The 27476-nt window shown below is 45.0% G+C and overlaps 1 protein-coding gene across 4 annotated transcripts in view; it reads left to right on the top strand.

Moving 5' to 3' along the window:
* Positions 1 to 27476, top strand: part of PHF20L1 (PHD finger protein 20 like 1) — a 764530-nt gene that overhangs the window by 37427 nt on the left and 699627 nt on the right. For all 4 annotated transcript variants that reach the window (XM_069220776.1, XM_069220778.1, XM_069220775.1 and 1 more), the window contains one exon: positions 25525 to 25633. In XM_069220776.1, the coding sequence (XP_069076877.1) occupies positions 25551 to 25633 (83 nt within the window). In that variant the 5' untranslated portion in view covers positions 25525 to 25550. The remainder of the gene's footprint in view (positions 1 to 25524; positions 25634 to 27476) is intronic.

The following is a 27476-nucleotide window of genomic DNA, read 5'->3' on the forward strand; positions in this document are numbered from 1 at the left end:
AGTTTACAGGTGTTGAGTAGTGTGTTCCTGTCTTGGGGTAGATCAAAGGTTGGTACGGGAATCCATTCTGAGTGATCGGAATTAGTGCCAGTGTCCGTGTGCTACAAGAATACTGTTATAACAGAAACTCAAAGAAATTAACTGAATCCCCAAAGCAATCCCATGTCCCTGCCTTGCTGCACAACAGACTTTGAACTGCCCACTTCCCCAATTTAGCACAGCGACTATAGCCCAAAAACATTATACAAACTACGTGGCTGTGGTTGATGTCAAGTGGCCCACCATCCATCCCCCACAAGGTTAAAAAGGATATTTGTTACCAAGCTATGTGTCTTAATGTGGAGACATCTCGCCCCTGATAGAGGCCAGTTGTAAGATCAGAGGGCAAATATAAGTCTATCCAGGATGTCTGTGCCATATAGCACAAATTTTCAGTTTGTTGACAACACATGGTCTCCCTGAGGCATTCTCTACAAAGAGTCTTCAAGAGTTGCCAATAAAGTTGCCTGATGCTGTAGTGAATTGTGGCCTCTCCATTTAGTTTAAATTGTTTCATGACGTTGAATACTCTTGGTTGTATGGATCAGTGATATCTTGTGTAGGTCTTTATTCCAAAGTTGCTGGATGTTGGCAGTTATTCGCTCAGCTTAATTTTATTTTGTATCCTCTTATTTTATTTTCTGGACGATGAGTGACAGATCTAGGGCTCCTCGCTTAAAAATATATATATATATATATTTTTTTTAACGTAAGCCACAGTAACACATATGGCAACACAAGTGCACCCTACTGTTGTACATCACGTATTTTAGCACACTGGTTTGACGCTATCTAGTCATTTTACCTTGACTTGTCAATTGTAACAAAGGCTCCCTATTTCACCAAACATGTACTTGCACCTTTTTGTCAAGCAGGCACATAAAAACTTGCAGCAGAGATTTTCAGCTATTTGTAGGAAGGTATCTATCAACAAAAGGATTAAATTATACCAAACGTGGTTGCTGTATTAATAGTTTCAGTTCTGTGGGGATATGCACTTGGGAAAAACTTTTTTTTTGTGATGCAGCAAAACTGCACCTAAAATGCCTTTCTGTTTTCTAGCTGTACACAGCTGGAGGCTTTGGTTCCATTTCCGTCATAACTGTTAATTCAGACAGTGACATATGACCAGGTTTTTATTTTCATCTCTATGAAATAAACTGTGCAATACAATTTATTTTCCTTTGAAGACTGTTTTGCAACTTTATTTTGTGACTATTTGGCTCTGGAATACTGTAGTGTTGGGTAGGGGTGAAATATTGGCAAACACCCAACCATATCTTGAATGCTTCATGCCATAATAGAGAGCAAGGCAGTATGAAAAATGGGCTAAAACAAAATGTATGTTAGTGTACTTTGAAACAGGTAGTGCTACTTAATGGTGCCAAGCCTGTACTGTTGACAGGCAACACATTGTTGCCTTACCTCCTCAAATCGCTGTGCCAGTGGTATTTTTTTCTGGGGGGGGGGGGTTAGGAAAATCTGGCCACCAAAATAACAATGCAGTTCCAGTGTATCCTAGTTTTCAGCTTATTATGAATCACTTAAGGCGACTACAGGAAAATGGTGCTTGTTAGAAAACAAGAACTGGCAATACCTATATGAATCTGTCACTCATCCTAGCCCTCATAAAGATGTTTGTTCACCTGCTTACTCACTCTTGAATTCACTCAGTTATCCATCCACACTAAAACAGACGCACATTTTCAACAAGTCTACAGATGATAAATTAAAAGAATAAGAGTCAAAATAAAAAAGTGGTGCCAACTTAAATAGTTTAATTATACATACTAGTGGATGACGATCTTGCAATGGTATGGTAGGGAGCGTGTTGTTTTAAAGGTACACATAGCTGTACCATGTTGGAGCTATAAAAACAATGATTCACTATGCACAATAACATTCCAGTATGGCCGTTCAGTAAACCTCACATTAGGAAGCCATGTTTATATGTTAAAGTATGTATTGTACTGATCCAAGGTGGCTAGCATATTGTGTCTAAATGTGGTGGTCATCTTGGAACAGTAACAAAAATGATACACTATGGGCATTACCATTCCAAGAAGGCTCCAATTTCAGAAATAGGGGCGCGGCACACAGTAGATGAAATGAGCAGCAAGTGAGCAGCTCAGTAGGACTGACTGGGGAGCCTCAGGATTTTCTAAAACAAAAACACTGAGAAGAAAAAAAAGACATGAGAGAGCAGATATAAATGGAAACAATACAAAACTAAATCATTAGTCAGCAGCCCAGGCACTAAAGCACACTTATTTTAAGGCGGATGTGTGAATTTGATCAGGCAGAATGCTTTCATTCACAGGGCAATATAGCCAATGGCAGAAATTGGCCAACTCATTACCCCATGCTGTAAGCTGTCATGGGTAGAAGCAGAGTTTGAATGGCACTGCAACAGATGGAAGAGGTTATAGCACTGGCTGGCCATTGATATCCGTGATGTCTTCCTTTCTTACATGGAAACCTCCACTGCAACAAATAAAATGTGAACACTGTTTTGATTGAGCCAGAGACCTGTTGTAAAGAAATGGCTCCCTGTTGCAGTTACCCCCCACTTTTTGCCTGATACTGATGCTGACTTGACTGAGAAGTGTGCTGGGACCCTGCTGACCAGGCCCCAGCACCAGTGTTCTTTCACCTAAAATGTACCATTGATTCCACAATTGGCACACCCTGGCATCCAGATAAGTCCCTTGTAACTGGTACCTCTGGTACCAAGGGCCCTGATGCCAGGGAAGGTCTCTAAGGGCTGCAGCATGTGTTATGCCACCCTGGAGACCCCTCACTCAGCACAGACACACTGCTTACCAGCTTGTGTGTGCTAGTGAGAACAAAATGAATAAGTCGACATGGCACTCCCCTCAGGGTGCCATGCCAGCCTCTCACTGCCTATGCAGTATAGGTAAGACACCCCTCTAGCAGGCCTTACAGCCCTAAGGCAGGGTGCACTATACCATAGGTGAGGGTACCAGTGCATGAGCACTGTACCCCTACAGTGTCTAAGCAAAACCTTAGACATTGTAAGTGCAGGGTAGCCATAAGAGTATATGGTCTGGGAGTCTGTTTTACACGAACTCCACAGCACCATAATGGCTACACTGAAAACTGGGAAGTTTGGTATCAAACTTCTCAGCACAATAAATGCACACTGATGCCAGTGTACATTTTATTGTAAAATACACAACAGAGGGCACCTTAGAGGTGCCCCCTGAAACTTAACCGACTATCTGTGTAGGCTGACTGGTTCCAGCAGCCTGCCACACTAGAGACATGTTGCTGGCCCCATGGGGAGAGTGCCTTTGTCACTCTGAGGCCAGTAACAAAGCCTGCACTGGGTGGAGATGCTAACACCTCCCCCAGGCAGGAGCTGTAACACCTGGCGGTGAGCCTCAAAGGCTCACCCCTTTGTCACAGCACAGCAGGGCACTCCAGCTTAGTGGAGTTGCCCGCCCCCTCCGGCCACGGCCCCCACTTTTGGCGGCAAGGCTGGAGGAAACAAAGAAAACAACAAGGAGGAGTCACGGGCCAGTCAGGACAGCCCCTAAGGTGTCCTGAGCTGAAGTGACTCTAACTTTTAGAAATCCTCCATCTTGCAGATGGAGGATTCCCCCAATAGGATTAGGGATGTGACCCCCTCCCCTTGGGAGGAGGCACAAAGAGGGTGTACTCACCCTCAGGGCTAGTAGCCATTGGCTACTAACCCCCCAGACCTAAACACGCCCTTAAATTTAGTATTTAAGGGCTCTCCCTGAACCTAGAAATTAGATTCCTGCAACTACAAGAAGAAGGACTGCCGAGCTGACAAACCCCTGCAGAGGAAGAACAGAAGACACCAACTGCCTTGGCCCCAGACTTACCGGCCTGTCTCCTGCCTTCCAAAGAAACCTGCTCCAGCGACGCTTTCCAAGGGACCAGCGACCTCTGAATCCTCTGAGGACTGCCCTGCTTCGAAAAAGACAAGAAACTCCCGAGGACCGCGGCACTGCTCCAAAAGAACTGCAACTTTGTTACAAGGAGCAGATTTAAAGACCCCTGCAACTCCCCGCAAGAAGCGTGAGACTTGCAACACTGCACCCGGCGACCCCGACTCGACTGGTGGAGAACATCCAACTCAGGGAGGACCCTCCGGCGACTCTACGACTGTGAGTAACCAAAGTTGTCCCCCCTGAGCCCCCACAGCGACGCCTGCAGAGGGAATCCCCGGGCTCCCCCTGACCGCGACTGTCTGAACTCCATTTCCCGACGGCTGGAAAAGACCCTGCACCCGCAGCCCCCAGCCCCTAAAGAAACAGAACTTCTGTGCAGGAGTGACCCCCAGGAGGCCCTCTCCCTTGCCCAGGTGGTGGCTACCCCGAGGAGCCCCCCCTTGCCTGCCTGCATCGCTGAAGAGACCCCTTGGTCTCCCATTGAAACCTGAAGGAAACCCGACGCGTGTTTGCACACTGCACCCGGCCGCCCCCGCGCTGCTGAGGGTGTACTTTCTGTGCTACTTTGTGTCCCCCCCGGTGCCCTACAAAACCCCCCTGGTCTGCCATCCGAAGACGCGGGTACTTACCTGCTGGCAGACTGGAACCGGGGCACCCCCTTCTCTCCATTATAGCCTATGTGTTTTGGGCACCTCTTTGACCTTTGCACCTGACCGGCCCTGAGCTGCTGGTGTGATAACTTTGGGGTTGCTCTGAACCCCCAACGGTGGGCTACCTTGGACCAAAAACTGAAAACTGTAAGTGACTTACTTACCTGTGAAAACTAACAATAACTTACCTCCCCCAGGAACTGTGAAAATTGCACTGTGTCCACTTTTAAAACAGCTATTTGTGTTTTATGTAAAAAGTATACATGCTAAAGTAATGATTCAAAGTTCCTAGAGTACTTACCTGCAATACCTTTCAAAAGAGCTATTACATGTAAAATTTGAACCTGTGGTTCTTAAAATAAACTAAGAAAATATATTTTTCTATAACAAAACCTATTGGCTGGATTTGTCTCCGAGTGTGTGTACCTCATTTATTGTCTATGTGTATGTACAACAAATGCTTAACACTACTCCTTGGATAAGCCTACTGCTCGACCACACTACCACAAAATAGAGCATTAGTATTATCTCTTTTTACCACTATTTTACCTCTAAGGGGAACCCTTGGATTCTGTGCATGCTATTCCTTACTTTGAAATAGCACATACAGAGCCAACTTCCTACACCTGTGAATTGGGAGTTTATATTAAGTCCTCTTGAACCTACCTGTATCCTATTATGCTGATGTTCCAGTGTAGAAACTTGTGTCACAACAATATTATGGAGTGTTATTTGTACCACACCACCCTAGTCTCTAACTCTGACCACCTCGTAGAGTGATGAGGGGGCTCGAATGATATTGTAAGATGTATGTTTTATTAGAAGTCTAATGGTGCACCCTCAGCAAGGACCATGGCAGAGTAGCTGCCACCCTCAGAAGTCTTTTCCAGAATTCTACTGCTGTCAGCATTCATAGTAAATGACCCAACTTCACAATGCCATAGAATTGCATGTTCTTGTAATACAGCACAGCAGATGGACATATGTGAAGATAAAGTATTTCTGTCTTACTAAATGATGATGATAAACACGAATGAACATAACAGAACCAAATTATTCAAAGGTTTATAAGCACTTTCCTCTGACATGCAGCTTAAGAGTGATCTATTCTTCTGCCAAACACAGCTCTAAGAATTTTTAATTTCTTGTTTTTGTTAAGTGCCTACAGCTTACACTGGCCTTACCATAGCTGTCTCTTGAGAACCACAGACAATCTTTACCTTTTATTTTCCATTAACGGCTCACTAGACCTAGACATTCTTACTGACATTCCATACATAACCTCTGGCCCCATTGTGTTCCCTTAAATTGGTATTGTATTATATCAAGTTTGAGAACTTTAACTCTCGCCTTTCGTCGTACCCTCAGACCCCCCAAGCTAGATTAACTTCAGATTACAGTGTCGCATGATGGGCGGAGTGCCTTTTTTATTTTGGGTGTGAGGTGTCTAAAGTAGAAACGTATAGCTCTTTATGTCTACGAGTTAATGAATAAACTTTAGACAGAATAAGTCTGAAAGAGACTGGCAATCCCTGCCTATTGTTTCTAACTTCTTCTATTTAAAGGCCCTGCATAAATTGGGAGAAATTGAGAATTCTATTTGAACTTTAGACACCTTGCACTCAAAAGAAAAACAGGCGTTTGGCTTGTCATGCTTTGGCATTGGAACTTAACACCCTTCTTCTCTTCATGTCTTTTATGGTATTTCTCCTACTTCAAGCTCACCTTCTTTGCAAATAACCTTTGATTGCATACTTTCACATAGTATGCGCCCATCCATAATTGACACACTTTGGAGCATGATATTCTCCTTCTTACGGATTGTGGCATAATCCTTAACACAACATCATCTTTCTTATCTTCTCTTTCAATTTCAAAGCACTCATCCAGCAGATGGCTACTTGCCTCTTGGCTAGCATCAACACCAGTTGGGCCATTTTGTGATGTGTCTGTCATCCCTTAGGTCTAGGTACCACTCCCAGAAGGCAGGCCTTCGGGGTCTAGGGTATTGCTATGCCCATCCTCTTTGTTATCTTAGGAACTACCTTTTCTCAGTGTCCCCGAACCTCCCCACGTGTCCAGGCTAGGTGCCAAAAACTGGCGCTTAGCTCCCCACATCTTGCGCACCTCACATCCCTGTCGGGAGTTATTCTATTAGGGAAACCTGGGGTCACATATGTACGGTGCAGTAAGTTAAAATGGAGCAATTTAAAACCTGTGATTGAAGGACACTTTCTTCACCAATGTAGGAAGCTGGCTCTATATATACTATCTCAAAGTGAGAGATTGTGTGCACAGAGTCCAGGGGTTCCCCAAGAGGCTTGACTGAGGCAATAATAGATAGTACTAATGGTCTATTTGTGGTAGTATGGCCGAGCAGTTAGGCTTATCAGAAGGTAGTGTTAAGCATTTGTTGTACACACACTGGGAATAAATGAGAACACGCACTGAATGACAGGTTTTTATATAGAAAAATATAATTTTCTTTAGTTTAGAACCACAAGATTCAGATTAAATGTACGGTACTTTGCATAGGTAAAGATAGGACTTTAAATAAAAATAGTAATGTACACAGTTTGGCATAATTCACTGCACAATTCAGCAGTTCCTGGGGGGAGTTAAGTACAGGTTAGGTTTTGAGGTAAGTAAAGCTTACAAGTTCAGTCTCTGGGGCATAGACAGACCACTGTTGGGGGTTCAAGTTAATCTCAAACACCCAGCACCAGCAACACAGGGCTGGTCAGGTGCTGAAGTCAAAGAGGTGCCCAAATAACATAGGTGCCTATGTAGACTACGGGTGCTCCGGTTACAGTCTGCTAACAGGTAAGTATCTGCGTCCTCGGGGAGCAGACCAGGGTGTTTTTTTTTTTTTTTTTTTGTAGAACCAGGAGGGGGTGGGGGTTGTGTCCTAAAAAGGCACACAAAATACACCCTCAGCTGCACAGGGGCGACCGTGTGCAGTGTGCAAACAAGGTGTCTGGTTTTGCATTGAAATCAATGGAGGGTCCCAGATCCCCACAGTCTGCCTCACCAAATAGGGAACTCCCCCCCCCCCGCATCGATCTCCCTCCCTTCATCAATAATTGCACCAAAGCATTGCCACCCAGCATACCCAGGAATAACCTCTTTTCCCAGTTGTCTGACATTGTCAGCCATCGCGCAGCATGTTGTAAATGGGCTGCATAATAATAATGCTGCATTATAAGGCAGGGCAAGACCTCCATCTTTATATCCTGTTTAAGAACAGACAATGCACCCTGCTATGACACCCAGACCAGGGAGATAAGCAAACTGTCTAGCTTCTGGAAAAAGGAGGACTGGATTGGGAACATGGCATTCTGAATCAGATAAAGGCAACGCAGGAGAAAAAACATCTTCGCCACAGCTGCCCGACCCATCAGACAGGGGCAGTCGACTCCAAAATGCCACTGGCCCCTCAAGATTACACATGACTCTAGCCTCGTTGAGGCATCTATATGTTTCCTCTGTATGTGACACCCACATACCCAAATATCTCAAGCCTGCTAATTGCCAGCGGAGGCTAAACTAAGCTGCCCATTGGAAACAGGAGCAACTTCCCAACATTATCTCTGAGGCCCCAGACTGTGACAAAGGTTTCAAGGAACCCTATCAAGACCTGAACTGCCCGGGCAGGTGTATGGACGTATATCAACGCATCATCCGCGTATAAAGAGAGAACATGACAAGAATCATCAATCTTAATCCCCCATCGCTCCATCTCCCTACGCAACAGAATCACCAGTGGTTCAACGGCAAGGACGAATAGTCCCTTCCCACCTCCCACTACCATGATAATTCTCTCCCGATTTGAAACTGAACTGAAGGGCTGATATACAAAAGGCACACCCAACTACAAAAGGCAGAACCAAATCCCATTCCACGTAGCACAGCCATAAGGTATGGCCACTCCATGTTATCAAACGTATTTTCCAAGTCAAGTGATACTAGGGCCAAGTCGGAAGCACAGCCCATTGTTTCGTGTAATACATGAGTGAGCCTACGAATGTTAAGAGTGGTACTGCGTGCTGGCATAAAGCCACATTGATCCTCATGTACTAGTGTGTGGACCACCATTGACAGCTGTGTTGCCAAAACTTCGCATAATATTTTGACGTCAGTATTAAGTATTGTGAGGGGCCTGTATTAAGATGGGTAGGCTTAGGCAACAGACAGATAACACCCTCCCTCATCGTAGGTGGTAGTAACTGTAAGGAAATGCCTCCTTGGCATGGTTACCCCCTGACTTTTTGCCTTTGCTGATGCTATGTTTTGAATTGAAAGTGTGCTGAGGCCTGCTAACCAGGCCCCAGCACCAGTGTTCTTTCCCTAACCTGTACTTTTGTTTTCACAATTGGCACACCCTGGCATCCAGGTAAGTCCCTTGTAACTGGTACCCCTGGTACCAAGGGCCCTGATGCCAGGGAAGGTCTCTAAGGGCTGCAGCATATCTTATGCCACCCTGGGGACCCCTCACTCCGCACAAGACACACTGCTTGCCAGCTTGTGTGTGCTGGTGAGGACAAAACAAGTAAGTCGACATGGCACTCCCCGCAGGGTGCCATGCCAACCTCACACTGCCTATGCAGTATATATAAGTCACCCCTCTAGCAGGCCTTACAGCCTTAAGGCAGGGTGCACTATACCATGGGTGAGGGCACCAGTGCATGAGCACTGTGCCCCTACAGTGTCTAAGCCAAACCTTAGACATTGTAAGTGCAGGGTAGCCATAACAGTATATGGTCTGGGAGTCTGTCAAACACGAACTCCACAGCACCATAATGGCTACACTGAAAACTGGGAAGTTTGGTATCAAACTTCTCAGCACAATAAAAGCACACTGATGCCAGTGTACATTGTATTGTGAAATACACCCCAGAGGGCACCTTAGAGGTGCCCCCTGAAATCTTAACCAACTACCTGTGTAGGCTGACTGGTTTTAGCAGCCTGCCACACCCGAGACATGTTGCTGGCCACATGGGGAGAGTGCCTTTGTGACTCTGTGGCTAGTAACAAAGCCTGCACTGGGTGGAGATGCTATCACCTCCCCCTTGCAGGAGCTGTAACACTTGGCGGTGAGCCTCAAAGGCTCACCCCCTTTGTTCCAGCGCCACAGGGCATTCCAGCTAGTGGAGTTGCCCGCCCCCTCCGACCACGGCCCCACTTTTGGCGGCAAGGCCGGAGGAGATAATGAGAAAAACAAGGAGGAGTCACTGACCAGTCAGGACAGCCCCTAAGGCAACCTGAGCTGAAGTGACTCTGACTTTTAGGAATCCTCCATCTTGCAGATGGAGGATCCCCCCAATAGGGATAGGAATGTGACCCCCCCTCCCCTTGGGAGGAGGCACAAAGAGGGTGTAGCCACCCTCAGGGCTAGTAGCCATTGGCTACTGCCCTCCCTGACCTAAACACACCCCTAAATCCTGTATTTAGGGGCTCCCCTGAACCTAGGAAATCAGATTGTTGCAACTTAAGAAGAAGAGGACTGCTGAGCTGAAAAACCCTGCAGAGAAGACGGAGACACCAACTGCTTTGGCCCCAGCCCTACCGGCCTGTCTCCCCCCTTCGGAAGAAAACTGCTCCAGCGACGCTTTCCCCAGGACCAGCGACCTCTGAATCCTCAGAGGACTGCCCTGCTCTAAAAAGACCAAGAAACTCCCGAGAACAGCGGCCCTGTTGAACAAAGACTGCAACTTTGTTTCCAGAGGAGCAGCTTTAAAGACCCCTGCAATCCCCGCCAGAAGCGTGAGACTTGCAACACTGCACCCGGCGACCCCGACTCGACTGGTGGAGAACCAACGCTACAGGGAGGACCCCCCGGCGACTCCAAGACTGTGAGTAACCAAAGTTGTCCCCCCTGAGCCCCCACAGCGACGCCTGCAGAGGGAATCCCGAGGCTCCCCCTGACCGCAACTGTCTGAATCCAAAATCCCGACGCCTGGAAAAGACCCTGCACCCTCAGCCCCAAGGACCTGAAGGATCGGAACTCCAGTGCAGGAGTGACCCCCAGGAGGCCCTCTCCCTTGCCCAGGTGGTGGCTAACCCGAGGAGCCCCCCCCTTGCCTGCCTGCATCGCTGAAGAGACCCCTTGGTCTCTCATTGAAACCTATTGAAAACCCGACGCGTGTTTGCACACTGCACCCGGCCGCCCCGTGCTGCTGAGGGTGTACTTTCTGTGCTGACTTGTGTCCCCCCCCCCCGGTGCTCTACAAACCCCCCTGGTCTGCCCTACGAAGACGCGGGTACTTACCTGCTGGCAGACTGGAACCGGGGCACCCCCTTCTCCATTGAAGCCTATGTGTTTTGGGCACCACTTTGAACTCTGCACCTGACCGGCCCTGAGCTGCTGGTGTGGTAACTTTGGGGTTGCTATGAACCCCCAACGGTGGGCTACCTTGGACCCCAACTTTAACCCCGTAGGTGGTTTACTTACCTGCAAGAACTAACAATAACTTACCTCCCCCAGGAACTTTGAAAATTGCAGTGTCCACTTTTAAAATTGCTATATGTGTTTTATGTGAAAAGTATATATGCTATTGTGATTATTCAAAGTTCCTAAAGTACTTACCTGCAATACCTTTCAAATTAGATATTACATGTAGAATTTGAACCTGTGGTTCTTAAAATAAACTAAGAAAATACATTTTTCTATACAAAAACCTATTGGCCTGGAATTGTCTCTGAGTGTGTGTTCCTCATTTATTGCCTGTGTGTATGTACAACAAATGCTTAACACTACTCCTTTGATAAGCCTACTGCTCGACCACACTACCACAAAATAGAGCATTAGTATTATCTCTTTTTGCCACTATCTTACCTCTAAGGGGAACCCTTGGACTCTGTGCATGCTATTCCTTACTTTGAAATAGCACATACAGAGCCAACTTCCTACAGTAACCCACTGTCCCGACCCTCACAAAAAACCTCTAGCAACGCTAGCAACACTGGCGCATGGTCAGATAGGAACCAACCCAAATGTGTCACCCCGACCAAGGACTGCAGATCTATGCCAATCATTAATATACAATCCAAACAACTATAAGTGTTATGCGTCAATGAATGACATGTAAATTAGGGACCCTCCGGATGTAGATCCCGCCATCTATCCCTGAACCCCAAATTGCGCATGTCTGTTGTGAGCGAGGCCGACATCAGTGGTTTAGTGCCCAGTCGGGGCGGGTGCTGATCCATTTGGCCATCCAGGATACAATTGTAGTCCTCTGCCCATATTATCTGTGTCCCTATACAGCCCTCCAATAACTCTTGTATATGCATAAAGAATAATTTATTGAATATATTGGGCGCATAAGTGTTGAGTAGTGTGACCTCTACCATCTAACATCCTCTGGACAAGTACCTAGCGTCCCTCCACATCAGCTTCGCTATACGTGTGTCTGAAGCGTACCCCAGGTGGTATCCAGATGGCAACCCCTCTCGCATAAGAGGAGTAAGTAGCGGAGTACGGCTGCCCTCTCCAAACGCTGAACCTCCTCTCCCACTATGTGGGTCTCCTGTAGGTAAGCTATTTGTACCTTATTATGGCAGAGGAATGAATGTACCCTATACCGCTTAGAATAATTCTTTAAGCCCCCGCTGTTCCATGTCAAGATGTTCGTATGCTCTGTCATAATGAACTGTGATCTTCACTCAGCCCTGACAAACCATCCCACCCCTCTAACCAACCACCCTCCCATGCCCCTCCAGAAACTTGATATGTGTATGAATTCATGCATGCTCTGTATAAACCCTTCTTAATCCTAGGAGCAGTAGTCAACAAATCAAAACACCTAACAACCCCCTCCCCGGACAGGCAGTATAACAATTGAAACATCAACCACTGCAAATCCATAAGATACCATGCTGTCAGGACCCAGAGCCTATTCCCAACCCTCTGAAACATGGCCTACCACTAGTAGTGGAGAGAGGCAATCCGCCCCCAGATCATATAAAGTCCCGACTGGTGACCAGTTATTTCAATTCAAAGCAACCATATCACCACCAGCACACCCACCCCCGATCCAATCTGCGCTCCCTTACCCTCCCACCCCCCAATAACACCAGAGCTGGCCAGAGAGAACGGACAGAAGTAAAGTTCAAATGGGAAAACAAATCAGAAGCATGGTGCACACAGTACATCTTAACAGTTATACAATCAAGTGCCAGTGTCAACAACTTCCGCCTCCTCTGCATCAGCAGTCTTCATTAATTCTATGGTCTCTTCCTGATGTGTCGGCGCCATTGTGCCATCTTCCTGAATTTTGACCCTGGTCTGACTCTCCCCCTCTCCTGGCGAGAACCCCAACTGTCCAGCTGCCTCCCGAGACCTCCAGTTCGATCTACAGGCCCCCGTGCAGGTCTGTCTTCTTTCCTTACGGGTCTCGCTCCCCCACAAGGTACCTTGTCCATATCTCCAGCCATTTCCACACTTCTTCCGGCATGTCAAAGAAGTGGGACTTGCCGCCATGAAGGACCTTCAGCCAGGCAGGATACAGGAGCATATAATATCTGTTCAGTGAGCGTAGCTTGGCCTTGACCTCCAAGAATCCCTTCCTGGATCCCTGTACTTTGTTGGTGTAATCCAGATATATTGAAATCTTGTGATTGCCAAAGTGAACGGACTCCATTTCGCGACTGGCCTGATGAATGCATTCTCTGTTCTTATAGTTGAGTATGCGGGCTATGATGGCCCTCAGGAGCGCCCTGGGCCGAGGGGGAGCTACCAATGCACGATGTGCCCTTTCAATTGTAAACATTGGAGACAGTCCGACGGGCTTCAGTACCTCTAAAATCGAACCCTCTGCAAAGGCCTTCGTGCCAGACCCCTCTGCCCGCTCCGGAAACCCAATAAGCCAGATATTATTGCGGCGGGGCCTGCCCTCCGCGTCCTCCACCCTGTCCTCGAGGGTCCCAGCTCTGGATGTAACGTCTGCCATCTCTTTTCGTAGTGCATCAACCTCCGTCCTTAGCTCTGAGATCTAGCCTTCTGTGATTTGCGCCCTGTTGGACACCTTCCGGTGTTATGCCCGGAGGAGATTGACCTCTATTGCCACTGATTCGATTTTCCCCTCCAGGGGCTCCCTAGATCACTGAATCACCGCCAACAGTTCAGCTCTCGTGTGCTCCCCGACAGGGGCATATGACCCTGTATCAGTCCTGCGCCCAGTCTGGTGTGTCTCCCACTGCCCAGGCAGGGCAGGGGTGGTTTATAACTCCATAGTATTGCCCTACAACAGGGCCGGTCGCTTGCTTTTACCCATCAGCTGGGCTCCAATGGGAAGAGCTCAGTGTCTCCCATGCTGCGCAACAGCTAGTATTAATTGGCAGGATGAGTCACAGGGGGTGGGAACCAGCTACCTCCAGGCACGTAGCTTCACCACGTCAGCTCCAGTCCAACAACAGGGATTCTTCCACCTCTCATGGGGTCCAACGGGGTCCCAGGTGCCGTCACACCTTGAGAGCACAATGTCCCCTCACTATTGTCAGTGATGCCACACAGGAACCCCTCCAGACCAAATACAGACATTTTCAGCGGCCGCTCCTGGAGGCGCTGCAGGTCCGGGGGCCTGCCTCACCTCAGCTCAGGACCCTCGTTAGCCTGCAGGTCCCATGGCCAGGGCCCTGCCCCATCACGCTCACCCCTGGGGCCCCACTGTCACCGCAGCGTGTCCTCCACCACTGATTCGGGCAGCTCAAAGCCCGGGCTGGCTCCCGGCTATGCCGCTGTGCTCTGCTGGCTCCCGTGAACACGCCAGGCCCAATGCACAGGGCGACGCCCAACACAAGCAGAGGGAGAAGAGCCTCTCCGCTACGTTGTTCTCCGGCCCTCTCTCCTTCTTGCCGCTCGCTTTCAGGTCGCCAGTCCCGGTTGCAACAAGCCAGGCTAGGCACGACAGCAACGGGCCCACACTCCAGGCCCCGGTTGTAGCCCCCAGCTAGGCTGCGAGCACTGACAGCGCACTGACAGCGCACCCACAGCCCTCTGCCGTCAGAGCCCCACAAAACCCCAGGGCACTCGGGGGGAGGGGGGTGCTCCAGCGATTAGCGAGCCACCAAGTTATGCCCGGTTGGGCAGGAGAACTAACAATTTGCAGTACTCCAATAGCCTATTTTCTCAATGCAGTTTTATGATGTGCTATGTTGGATCTCTTAAAAAAAAAAAAAAAAAAAAAAAAAAATCACACCCCAAAATGAATTGTTAACTGATACCGGTTTTCTCCACTTCTGGATAACCAACTCTTGATTAAGTCACATTACTTGTTATTACTTCCCTCACAAGATTGACTACAGATGAGTTTGAATAACAATCATTTATCACCAAAGCATAGAAAACACTCCTATTTTCACAATTGTAATGTCCAGTTATGGAAACACTTTTGCTTTGGTAGACCTGTTGCTGAAACTGAAAAATACAATCAACCAGAAATCAGACCTTGCCTTCTTGTCATTGATGACATCTCCCTGTGCCCTTCATTAATTAACTTTCATCAGTCTAGTTTCAGTAACCTTGGCACCAACAGCCTTTTGTTCCTCCACACAACACCATCCTGATACGATAACCGTGACCATGCCAATTTGTAATTATCAGTGTTATCCATCAACGTTGATAAACCAATAAAGATAACTTTTCATTTTCACCAACTCTTCACAGTAACCAATGCTGTGACCTACTCTTCCTCACTTATTACCCCACTACAGCTCAGTTTCACATTAGCCACCTTCCAATCCCAGATTGCCCTCTTTGGACAATATTAACATGCAAACAACATTGACATTTGCAATGCCTGGAACTTGTTTGTCATTAAAATTCTATTCTTGCAACCAGTAATCCACTTTGCAATTTGTGGAGTTGGCTTGTTTTGAGCTTTAGTGATTTAAAATCTCAACTAGCACCACATGCATGATCCTTACAGATATAAAAAAAAAACCAGTTAAACAAACATACGTATGTGTGGAAATGTTTCAGCGCACACCAACACTTTTTCTCTCTAACTCCCTGCAGCACCTTTAAAGACTTTGATGCAGACGTAACTACACTCCTATCGCTATGCCTGCTTTGCATCCTCCTCCTCTGCAAAGTGGTCACCAAAGCAGGATCTCAGCTGCTCAATATCCATATATTGATTTCCCCGCCCCCACAAACCCCAAGGCATCATACTTTCAACTTCCCTCCTATGAATCCTTCAATGATGGCGTGATTTGAAACCATACACACTTTAGGAACTTCACTCACTCAGTGTGGTCTTGTGAGTATAATCTTAATGTTTGAGAAAGCACACTAACTCCTCCATGAATATGAATGGGAATTCCCTTTTCTGCCTCTACAAGCCAGTACGGGAAACATCCCCAACCATGAATCCCGAACAATGAATTTTTGGTTAACGATAGCGGAACAACGCTTTCGTTAACCACAACTTCCTTGTTCAGTGCCTTAACCACGCTTAACAACGCACATGCGTGGTTAAGGCACAGAAGAAGGGAGTTGGCTTCGTCGGAGGACGTGCTCAGTACGGTTGGGGGGTCGGGGCATTTGTATTTTTAGTTTTTGTGGGTGGGGGGTTGGGGTGGTTTAGGTTTAGGGGAGGGGGTTGGGGCATTTTTAGTTATGGGGTGGGGGTGTCGGGTATATTTATTTTTTGGGGGTGGGGTTGCTGGGTATTTTTAGTTTTAGGGGTAGGGTTGGGGGTTCGGGTTATTTTTAGCTTTTAGGGACGGGGTGTGGGATTGGGGTAGTTTAGGTTTTAGGGGGGCTGGGGGGAATAGGGTAGTTTTAGGGGTGGTGGTGTGGGCAGTTTAGGTTTTGGAGGGCTGCAGTAGTTTTAGGGGTGGGGTAGTTAAGGTTTTGGGGGTGGGGGGGGTCGTGATAATTCTAGGGGTGGGGGGTCGGTATTTTTTGTTTTTGGGGATGGGTTTGGGATGGTTTAGGGGTGGGGGTCGGGGTAGTTTAGGTTTTAGTGGGGTGGAGGGTCGTGGTAGTTTTGGGGTGGGGGATTGGGGTAGTTTAGGTTTTAGGGGGGTGGGAGAGTTGCATTAGTTTTAGGGGTGGGGGTTCGGGGTGTTTTTAGTTTTTAGGGGCAGAGGTGGGGGAGTCGGATTAGTTTTAGGGGTGGGGGTGGGCAGGTCGAGGTGTTTTTTTAAGTTTTTGGGGGTTGGAATGGTTTAGGAGCAGGGGTGGGGGGTCGGGTAGTTTAGGTTTTAGAGGGTTGGGGGATCGTGGTAGTTTTAGGGGCAGGTTGAGGGGTCGAGCAGGGGTGGGGAGTTGGGGTAGTTTCGCTTTTAGGGGGGTGGGGGGTCGCATTAGTTTTAGGGGCAGGGTGGAGGATTGGGGGGTTTTTAGGGGCAGAGGTGGGAGGGTCGGGTAGTGGTAGAATTGTTTTTAGGGGTGGGGGGTTGGGGTACGATTGTATTAGGGATGGGGGCTTGGGGTGGGGGGGTCGCATGCTGGAACCACGCATACCGTTCATGCGTGCCTTTACCAGGAATGCCTTTACAACAAAGAATCATCGTTAAGGTATTCGTGGTAAAGGCATTGGTGGTAACAACGCGGTCGTTCCGACCGCGTTGTTTAGGCATGCGTAGTTCCAGCATGCGTTTTTCCGACTCCTGTTCGTCAATACTGTTTTTGGTGGTTGGGATCCAAGACAACCAACCACCAAACCTTTCTGTCCATTCCAGTTTAACATTTTTTGTACCTGTACTTGATGTAGGGCCTCTCTTACCTTGAATTTCAAATTGACCTCAAAATTACAGTAAAATTATTTTTATGCTGCAATATCCAACAGAACCTACATGAGATCCTTCATCTCAATAACCTTAAATGTCTTTAAGGCTTTCATGTCAAACAAAGTGTAAGGTGAATATAGATCAACTGACATACCCACATCTTCACCCATCATTTAAGTCACACTCTTTAGGCGACCGTATGATTTGTTTATGTATGGATCCAACCATCCATGTCCATTCACTCTTCCTTTGGTCAGATAGTACCAACACATTATCATCCTTTTCAATGTTGCCCTTGCGTTCCTGCACACCCATACAAAGTGTCCCACTTTACGTAAAAATCTTGACCTTCATGACAGGATAAATCTTCACTACTGTTAAAATCCTCATCCTACCACTACAATGTAATTTACTGCTACTCTGTCTCCTTATCACTTGTGCAACACAACTTTTGTTTTTCACTAATTTTGTTGTGTACACAACTGTGTTCTCCTTTACTTCACATTTGTATGTTACATATTTATGATTTAATTCTTTGAGCGATCATGAATCTTGTTCTGTGCTTACTATTTTTTGAAGCCTAGGTTTCTTCACATACAATTTTTTTTCTCTTGTGTTTCAGGATTAGTGGTACGATTTATTGACCAATAATTATTTCATTGTATTTATCCATGAATTCTCACATCTCAGAAAATGTGTTTACAGAGCTATTATGTACTGCTCTGTATGCTCACCCCTATTTAGTCTTTTGAAAAGAACAGATCTTCCCACCACTCTTTTCAGCAGCATACCATCATTTTCCAGTAAGTCTCTCAATTGTCTTGTGTACTGCTCCTCATTTCCATTCTCAAGGTCAACACTGTCCTTCTCATTTTCACCCTCCTTCCAAGTATCAGCAAATATTTTAATATTTCCCCTTCCATTCCCAAAATATGCTTTCACGTTGCTAGCCACCATTAGGCCATGAACACTTCACCATTCATGACCTCCATGTAGGCATCAACACTTTTTCATCCAAATGTTTTGAACCAAAACGTTGTGGTAAAATCTATCGTAGGAAGCCTTAAAAAGTGTTTTTCTGACACTCTACACAGACACTCCAGGATTTTGCGATTTACTGTTTGCAAAAAAAATGCAAAATTGCCAACAATTTTGTAAAATGCCTGCAAGTTCAAACTGCTGACCTCCTGCCTTTTACTGGACAAACGCTGACCGATGTGCTGAATAAAAGCATGATCAATAGACAGGCGAAGTGTTTGCTTATTTATTCAACTGCTTTGTGCCTCACATCCTCTGGAGAGCCACCTGTGCTAGTCACCACTTGCTTGCACCCAACTGGAGAGGAGGAGTTGAGAGAGGAGACTGCACTGCGGAAAAAGATCAAGTATGTTTTTTCCTGGTGCAGTCTACTCTACCCCAAGCACCATTGTCTCCTCATCGTTTTTTTTTCTTTTTGTTTTTGTTCCCTTTCCCTCACGAGCACCTAACCTTCTAATAAAATATGCACTTGGGCATAGAGTGTGGTGGGGATAACAGAAAATTTGAAATTGGGTCAACTGCTTGTGGGTATGCGGCAGGCCTGGATGGAGGTGGGGTAAAAAAATGGGAAACTGACACTGCATCCCTTCAACAACTCATTTACAAACAATAATTAAAGAGTTACAAGAAGGAATTTCCCCTGGCAAAGTCTAACTGTGGAGTGCCATTCCACTGTCTCAGAATTATGCTGGGGAATCTTTTCATTTTCTTAAGAACTCTTAAGAAATTTTGCTTAGTCCAATTGTTCTTTGGACTCTTTAGAATCCTTCTCCTCCCAACAGTTTTGTGACAGTCTGACCCTATGTTTTTCAACCCTAATTAAAAAGATCTCAAGAGCAATTAAAGCAGAAGAGCAGGTGCTGGACTCCTGTCTAGATTGTTCTATGTCCCCTTGTACTGTGTGTCTTATCAGCCAGTAGAGGAAGAGGAAATTGGCTCTGCTTTGAAGAAGATCAAACCAGGTTCCTCAGGTGATGTGTGCCTGTTCTCTTTTCGGCAAAAGAAGTCCTCGGTTTTTGTACCATTCATAACTAAGATGGTTAACATTGATAGAGTGATTGTTTAAAAAAAAAAAATATATATATATATATGTTTATTCGTATAGATCCATCGTTAACGATAATAGACCCTTCACTTTAGTTCCTATAATGGGCATATTGATGAAACTGTTGTCTCCAAGCAACTTGTTACGTTACTTGAAGATGAGAACGGACGATGATTGGCAAGTGGGCTTTTAGTCCAGAAAACCGACTGAGATGGCTTTGCCACAGAAATTGTATTTGCTTGTTGACCTGTGTGATTCTGCTGCAGTTATCCTCCCTATTCTCTTGGACCTGTCTGCTGTGTTTGATATGGGTGAACATGATCTTTTGATGAAGCGTCTCATGTTTCGTGGATTTAGGATTTGCGGGGGGGGTTAGTTTGAACATGGTTGACTTTTTTTTCTTGAATCACTTCAAATCTGTTGTGCTTCCTCCTTATCGCTCAGGTCTGCATGGAACTCCTGGAGTCACTCTTTAATACATGCATGTTTCCCTTTATGGTGCTTGTTAAGATGACATACCCAACTGAGTATAAGACTGAATCAACATCTCCATCATCAGTAGTGATTTTGACTTTGTGTCACAGCAGACACGCTCTTGATATCTTCCAATTATTTCCAACTCAGTTCTGATAACTCTAAGCTATTAATGATGGGAGATTATCCTGCCAAGTGTTATTTTTGTATTTGACCCATATCTTTGGGTCTTGCTCTTACCCACTCCTTAGATGTTAAATAATTAGGATTTTGTTTACACACCGCAGAATAAATAGTTTCTTTAGCTTGTTTCGTTAATTTAAAGATTATCCGGAAAATTCTGCAGTTCATTCTTGGACAGTCTCAGCAGTTGTTCTCTCATGGGTGGACTACCACAGTTTACATTAATTAGGAGTGCAGAAATCTTCCCCCTCAGTCCTGCAGACAATAAATATTTTTGCAGTTAAAGTGGTATGTGAATTAAAAAAAAATGATTATCATGGTTTGTAGGCTAGAATCCATTGTCACTGACGCCCAGTTAAGCAGATGATGGTTTCCAAGGCTTTATGTTTGATATGTAAGTTTTTTAATTTTTTTTATTGCCTTTAAGAATCCCTGAAAGCCAGGTTTCATCACGATCAGTCATCTTTGCTTTATTTCTCTGCTACAACTGTCAGTACAGTTTGTAAAGAAGGCTAGTGCAGCAAGTGGGGCCTAGTCCTACCTTGAACCCCTATCACGGAAAAAACAATACTGTTGGGGATTAAGCGATCAATTCATATGTCCTACCTAAAAACATTAAAATATATCTATTCTATTAACCGACTATGTTTTTCCTTGTGGTCTATGTTCCTGATTCTACTTTTCATAGCAGTGCCAAGATGCTTGCTACACCCTACAAATTCTATTCATGTTCCTATTCGTACTCATATTCTTATTCTATCCTGTCCCTAGGCAATCCCTGTCCTAATCCCTATACCTATCCTAATCCCTATTCCTATTTTATCCTAACTCCTATTCTAATACCTATCCCATCCTAATCTCTGTGCCTGTCCTATTCCCTATTCCTTTTTTTAATCCTAATCCCTATTCCATCCTAATACCTATCCCATCCTAATCACTTTGCCTATCCTATCCTAATCCATATCATATTCTAATCTCTATTCCTTTTTTTAACTTCATCCTAATCCTTAAACCATACTAATTGCTATGCCTATCCTAACCCCTATTTTATCCTAATCCTTATCCTAATTCCTGTTTTATCCTAATCTGACCGTTCCTATCCAGAACTAACCTAATCTATATCCCTATCCTATCTTAATCGCTATTCTATCCCTATCTTAATCCCTGTTCTTGAGCCCTATCCCTTCCTAATCCCTGGCCTCAAAGTCCTGAAAAGTTTGCTAGACCTGCAGGTTGAGGAATTTTGAATAATCTACTCGACCTAACTGAGATGACCTTGACCCTTAAACTGGTCTCCAAGTGTGTAATCCTAGGCAAATATTTTATTTTACAGAGCCGCCTTTTTCTTCATTCTCAAATATAAGTGCACCTTCGAATATGTGAGTTTAGCATTTCTGCTGTACAAAAAAAGCTCTTTAGTTTGATTAAATAGAATAACATTTGTTCCATGTATAACAATAATCTAGCCCATATATAGAGTACACATAATCCCCAACTTGCCTCTTTGTTTACTAATAGCATTGCAATCGGGGCAGGGGTAGGAGTGTTTCTCAGTTCATGTTTAAACACTCACTTTTAAATAATACATAACTAAATCATGATGTGGTAGCATGCTTTCACTTACAGGCAGTAAATTCCCCATTGAAATGACCAAAACCTTTCTCTCAAACTTGAAGCTTTACTGATAAAACTATATCCTGTATTAAAAATAATCTGTGAAAATTGGAATTCAGAAAACATTTATCATTTGTACATCAAGTAAGGTGTTCTGACTTGTCTTTATCCTACTGAAATATTTTTTTCATCTCACAGTAGTACAAAAAAATGCTTTTGCAACTACTGAGATATATTTTTAAATGTTTGACAGTTGATTTATTCACTTTTTAGGGTCGAGCCTGCGTTGCATGCGCTCGCGCATGCGTTTAGCAGGGAGACTCTTTTGTATTTAGAAAAGGGCTCGGAGCCCTGTTAACTTCACGTCAGTGTTTTTTATTGGTTGGTGGGCTTCCATAATAAAATCTGCTTGCTTTCATTAGTCGAAGGCACGCATATGTCATGCCTTTTCCGGTGGCTAGCCCTCCTCCAGCGCAGCGACCAAGTACAGAAAACATGCGAGGCTCGCTGTTTTCCATCGGGCTCGTGGACTTTTTTTTTCTCTAATTTACGAGCCCTATCTCGCTTGGCAGAAGTCGAGCGCTTTAAATACTTGATTTCACTTTTTCGGGTTATTTACATAAATGCACTTTTGCCCGATAGGTGAAAAGTCGGGTTAGGAGTTTACAACGCGATCAGCTCTAACATGAGCAAACGCGAGACCCGATGCATTGTAAATGCTTGTTAAATGTTGTGTGTTCACACTCTTTGTAAAGCAGGTCAGACAGTTCACTTTACAAATTCCTGGAACTCTGCAGTCAGAGAAGTAAACTGACTTCTGACCTTTTTTTCTGAACTCAGTGCAAATGTTACAACATATAAAATGATTTATTGCTTCTTCACTTCCTGAGTGAAAAGAAGACCTGTTCTTTGTCAGCTCTCCAGAACGGGCGAGTAGGTCCTAGATTTAGCTCGACCTGATAAAATCTAACTCGCCATAGCGAGTAGGCGAGAGTATTTCTTGAGACCTGAATCACTATCCCATCCTAAACCCTATTATATACTAATAACTATTCTATCCTAACCCCTTTCCTAATCCATATTCTGTTTGAACCCCTATCTCATCCTAATCCCTAACTCTACCCCATCCTAATCCCGATTTGATCATAACCCCTATTCCATCCCATTGAAACCCTGATCTCATTCTAACCCCTATCCTTATCCCTCTGTCTCTCCTAATCCCTCTCTATCTATCCAAATTCCTATCCCTAGCCTGTTCTAACCCCTGAAAACAAGAGCTCCAAAAAGGAGGGGCCCAAAAGTCACTATTCTCCTGTATTAGATGCCTATTTCATGAAATAGGGGACTTGACCAGAGGACAGGGACCCACGTCCTCTAAAACAGAGATACAGTATACAAAAAAGGTGAAGTCCCACTCCGGAGGTTCATGAGATTGTGAAAGTACAGATTAATTTTATTGTTGTACAGGCATTATAGTCCCAGATATTCAAAAAGTCACTGGTTAAATAGGACAAAATACAAGATCCAAAGTCCAAATATGATGACCAGAGGAGAGGATCAGCCAACACGTGTTTCGCCCCCCCCGGCTTATATATATAGCCAGAGGGGGCGAAACCCGTGTTGACTTCACCTTTTTTGTATACTGTATCTCTGTTCTAACCCCTGTCCTATGCTTATCCCTACTCTGTCCTAACCCCTATCCTGTCCTAATCCCTGTCCCATCCCTGTCCTAGCCTAATCCATACCCCTACCTCTATCGTAATCCATATCCCTATCTCTCTTCTAATCCCTATCTCTATTCTATTCAAATCTCTGTTCTATCCTAATCACCATCCTAATCCCTGTCCTAATCCTTATCCCTTTCTCTATCCTGTCCTAATCCCTATCCCATTCTCTATCCTGTCCTAATCCCTCTCCTTAATTCCTATTCCTACCCTATCCCTCCTTTCTTATTCTTGGTCCTCAAGATAAAAATAAACACATTGAAAGTGGTCAACTTCTCACAAACTGACAATAAGAAATGGGATAATTCATTCCGACCTAGCTCAGATGGCCCCCCCCCCCCCCCCTCTCCTTTGTTACATATTAGTGGTCTTGTTCATCTCTTTCCATTAAGTTGCTTTTTTGCCATATGATATCTTTGTCTAATCCAGTGTCCCAATTCTTTGTCAATCTATTCATAGATGTCCTTAAATTAATATACAGGTACGGGCAGGACCACATAGGCTTCCTCACAAACATCCTCACGCTACTAGTGACCAACACAGAAGTGTTCTAGTAGGCTTATTGTGGTACCTCCCACATGGCGGTTCTGTGTTACTCACAGGCGCCGACTTCACCACCCTTTGTAGATAACCCACAAAACAAGTGCTTGCCAGATTCAGATTAAAACTAGCACAGTACGTGGGACCCTGACATGTCCATGGTGTGATGAAGACTGTAAATCCTACAGGACTTTCGCCCCACCGATGTGTGAGAAGGCTAGGACTGGACTCTTGCAGTTGAAGTATGTGACCACCTCACTTTCTCAACCAAGTGCACATGAGCTAAAATTACACAGTCCTCACCTGGTTCCCTCCCTGTAACGAATCTTTCAAACTACACATTGCTCCCTTTGTTGATATTTTGTGGTCTGAGAAACTTAGATGTGGCCTTGATGTGCTAGGGTCTTTAGTCCTTTATTACCAGTAGAATCTAGATGACGGGATAACTTCACATGATAATATAAGATGTACGTTTTTGAAGCATACAAGAAGTACAGCCATTAGCAAAGACAACAGCAGGGCAACTGCAACCTGCTGATTTCTCCTCCAGAACTCTGAAAAATCATTATAAAGTTTCCACTTTCATGACTCCTTAGAATTATGCAGTCATTTGACACAACTAGTAAACGTATGTGAAGGTATAACAATCAAGTCCTAAAGGCTCACCCAAATTACCTGGGAAGAATGTGCCCAATTGAAGTAGCTTGTTTATCCAGATTATTGTGATCCTGGGACCGTAGTGGTAATTGAATACCTCGCTAGTATAGGTAGTCAAAGCTCCCAAGAAAAGGCTTTTCAATTGTGCTCATCTGTTCACTAGTTTGATTGTCTCTTGACTATTCCTGAAGATGTGGCATTCAGAACAGTTACTCACTATTCCAGTAGTAATGTGTAAAGAGATCAAAAATATCCTTTTCTAAGGATTATACTTGTCTCGGACTTTCAGCAGTCAACTTTCTCTCCTCCTGCAACAATTTACTTTAATTTACTAGGAAAGCATAATGATTCTTCTTCTGTTTTGTGCCTTCAGCAACCACGTTTTCCATTATTAGTTGTTCTTCAGAATATCTTTGTTCTGAGGCCACTGCGTTATTGTTTTTATAATGTCACTACCCATGCCACACCTCTTTTCTGCACAGAACCCACATATAAAAGACCTGTCCACCTTTGTTTAATCAATGTAGCCACCTTATATACCTTCCCCTTCTCACAAAGTCATTAGCTTTGACTTGGCGTTCTGTTGGTTTGTTGACTGAAAATAGTCCGCTACCAGCTCCTTTGATAGAGTAATTATGAATGCTTTGCAGAATGTTAGTCTGAGAGGCAGTCTTTGTAGCATATGTCTCCTATTTGTTTGAAAGCGTAAGAACCAGGTTATCAGTAGTAAAGGTATGTGTCAATGGTTGATAAGCCAAAAAGTTGTTGTGTTGTATTTTATTTAAAAAACAAAAACTTTAAATATTGGTGTTGCAGTGCCGCACATCAAGTCCTCACATGTTTCTAAACATTTCTCCTGTTTTGTTTTTTTCTTGATAAAGATGTCTACAATTCTGGTGCCATTAAAATGAGTAAGAAGCCCCCAAGTTGTCCAGGAATAGAGTTTGAAGTTGGTGCTCGTTTAGAAGCACAGGATTACTTACAAAAATGGTATGTAAGTAAAGAATTTTTGTTTCTGATGGAGTTTAATTGACAGTTTCACATTTTCTACAATGCACAAATGCCAGCATGAATTGCAGATGGTTGAAGCACTTGTGTGCAAATATTATGTTTTGTGTTAAGGCTTTGTTATTATAGACTCTAAGAATAAAGATTTGATTGCTGAGTCTAAATATTGGCATCTTCATGGCAATAACATGTTTTGTTCATCACCATCTCTGAGTCGCATGAAGAAACCCATGTACGTTTTGATACTTTGCATGCTTAGTGGGGTAGGACAGTTTAAAGTTATATAGGGTGCACCAGATAACATGTACCAAGGTAACGGTAGGAAGTGACTAGTTGTTGAAAATGCTGCAGCTTGTCATACAAGAGCATAAATATGGTGAAGGGCAAAAGGGACAGGAGGAGGTTAGCTTTCCTTTGTCTTGTTTGTTGTTTCTGCTGTTGCCATCGCAATATATGCTCACAATGTATGTTGGATTATAAGGATATTGGTATGAATGCTATCTTAACATTACTGGATTACGACAGTAGCTTGGATATAAGCTTTTCTAGCTACAAGTTGGGAAGCATTCAAGGTGGTCAGGGTGCATGCGTACCTTTTTAAGAATGGTAAGATTTTCCCATATTTGACCTCACTTGTTTGATTAGAAATGTGTTTACTTCGTGGCCTAATGCATTGGTCTAGCTTTGCAGGGTATGGCAGATCATTCTTAATGTTACATACTCTACCTTTCTGTGCGGTCATGTATTCACTCAGATTTTCTCTTGGAATACCAAAGAGGGTCCCCAAGGGCTGCAGCATGTATTGAGCACATGCAGGCTGTGTGTCTTGGTGCAGCTAAAAGTATAAACACGCCATGGCACACAACCTGTGTGCCCTATCCCCTAACATTGCTTGCAATATATGTAAGTCACCCCTGCAGCAGACCTTACAGCCTTTTTGGTCGATGCCGATGATGGAGCCTCAGGTGTCCGCAGCGCCGATGAGATCCGCTCCGGCGGCAGATGGCGCCGGATTAGACCGAAGTCAACCTTCTTCTCCTGGTCCAGCATTGATGACACCAGCTTCACAACTGAAAGGCACGGCTAATTCTATGTCGACGCCAAGGTTAGAGGCCAGGCTGAGGTCACGTAGAAAGGCTTTAAGACTTTTGGAGGAAGAGGAGTTCCAGAGGCATTTGTTGGAAGAAGGGGAGATTGTGGAGCCGTTGGGGAATATCAAGGGCTTGACTCGGCCAGTGGGCTAGACACTTCCCCGTAATGGGAGCTTTCTTCACCGGGGGAGTTTACGGAGGAGGCGGCCTCTTTCCATACTGTGGTCAGGAAGGCGGCGAATTTTTGGGATCTTCTGTTGCCTGCTGCAGAGGTCAATACAAATATCTTAACTGAGGTCCTGCATCCTTCTTCTACTTCGGCAGATCCATTGCTTCCGTTTAATGATGCTCTTACGGAGCCTATCTTAGAGGTATGGAGGAAGCCTGTGTCGTCACCAGCTGTCAACAGATCTATGGCAAGGAGGTACAGGGTGGCGCCTGGGGATCCGGAATTCTTGTCAAAACATCCTACCCCGGAGAGTCTGGTTGTTCAGGCCTCTTGTTCCACACAGTCTGCACCATGCTCCTTCCCTGTGATTCCATCGGACTGGGAATCCAAGAGGATGGAGCAGTTGGCAAAGAACTTTTTCTTCTTGCATTATGGCCCTCAAGGCAGCAAATGCTACCTGTCTTTTGGGTAGATACGTGCACCCCTGATGGATTCAGCTAGGGCTATGATTCCGGACCTGCTGCAGGAGGTGCAGGGACAATTTGGAGACCTTCTGTCGGATGCT

The sequence above is a fragment of the Pleurodeles waltl genome, chromosome 2_2, assembly GCF_031143425.1.
Source record: "Pleurodeles waltl isolate 20211129_DDA chromosome 2_2, aPleWal1.hap1.20221129, whole genome shotgun sequence".
Classification (NCBI taxonomy): Eukaryota; Metazoa; Chordata; class Amphibia; order Caudata; family Salamandridae; genus Pleurodeles; species Pleurodeles waltl.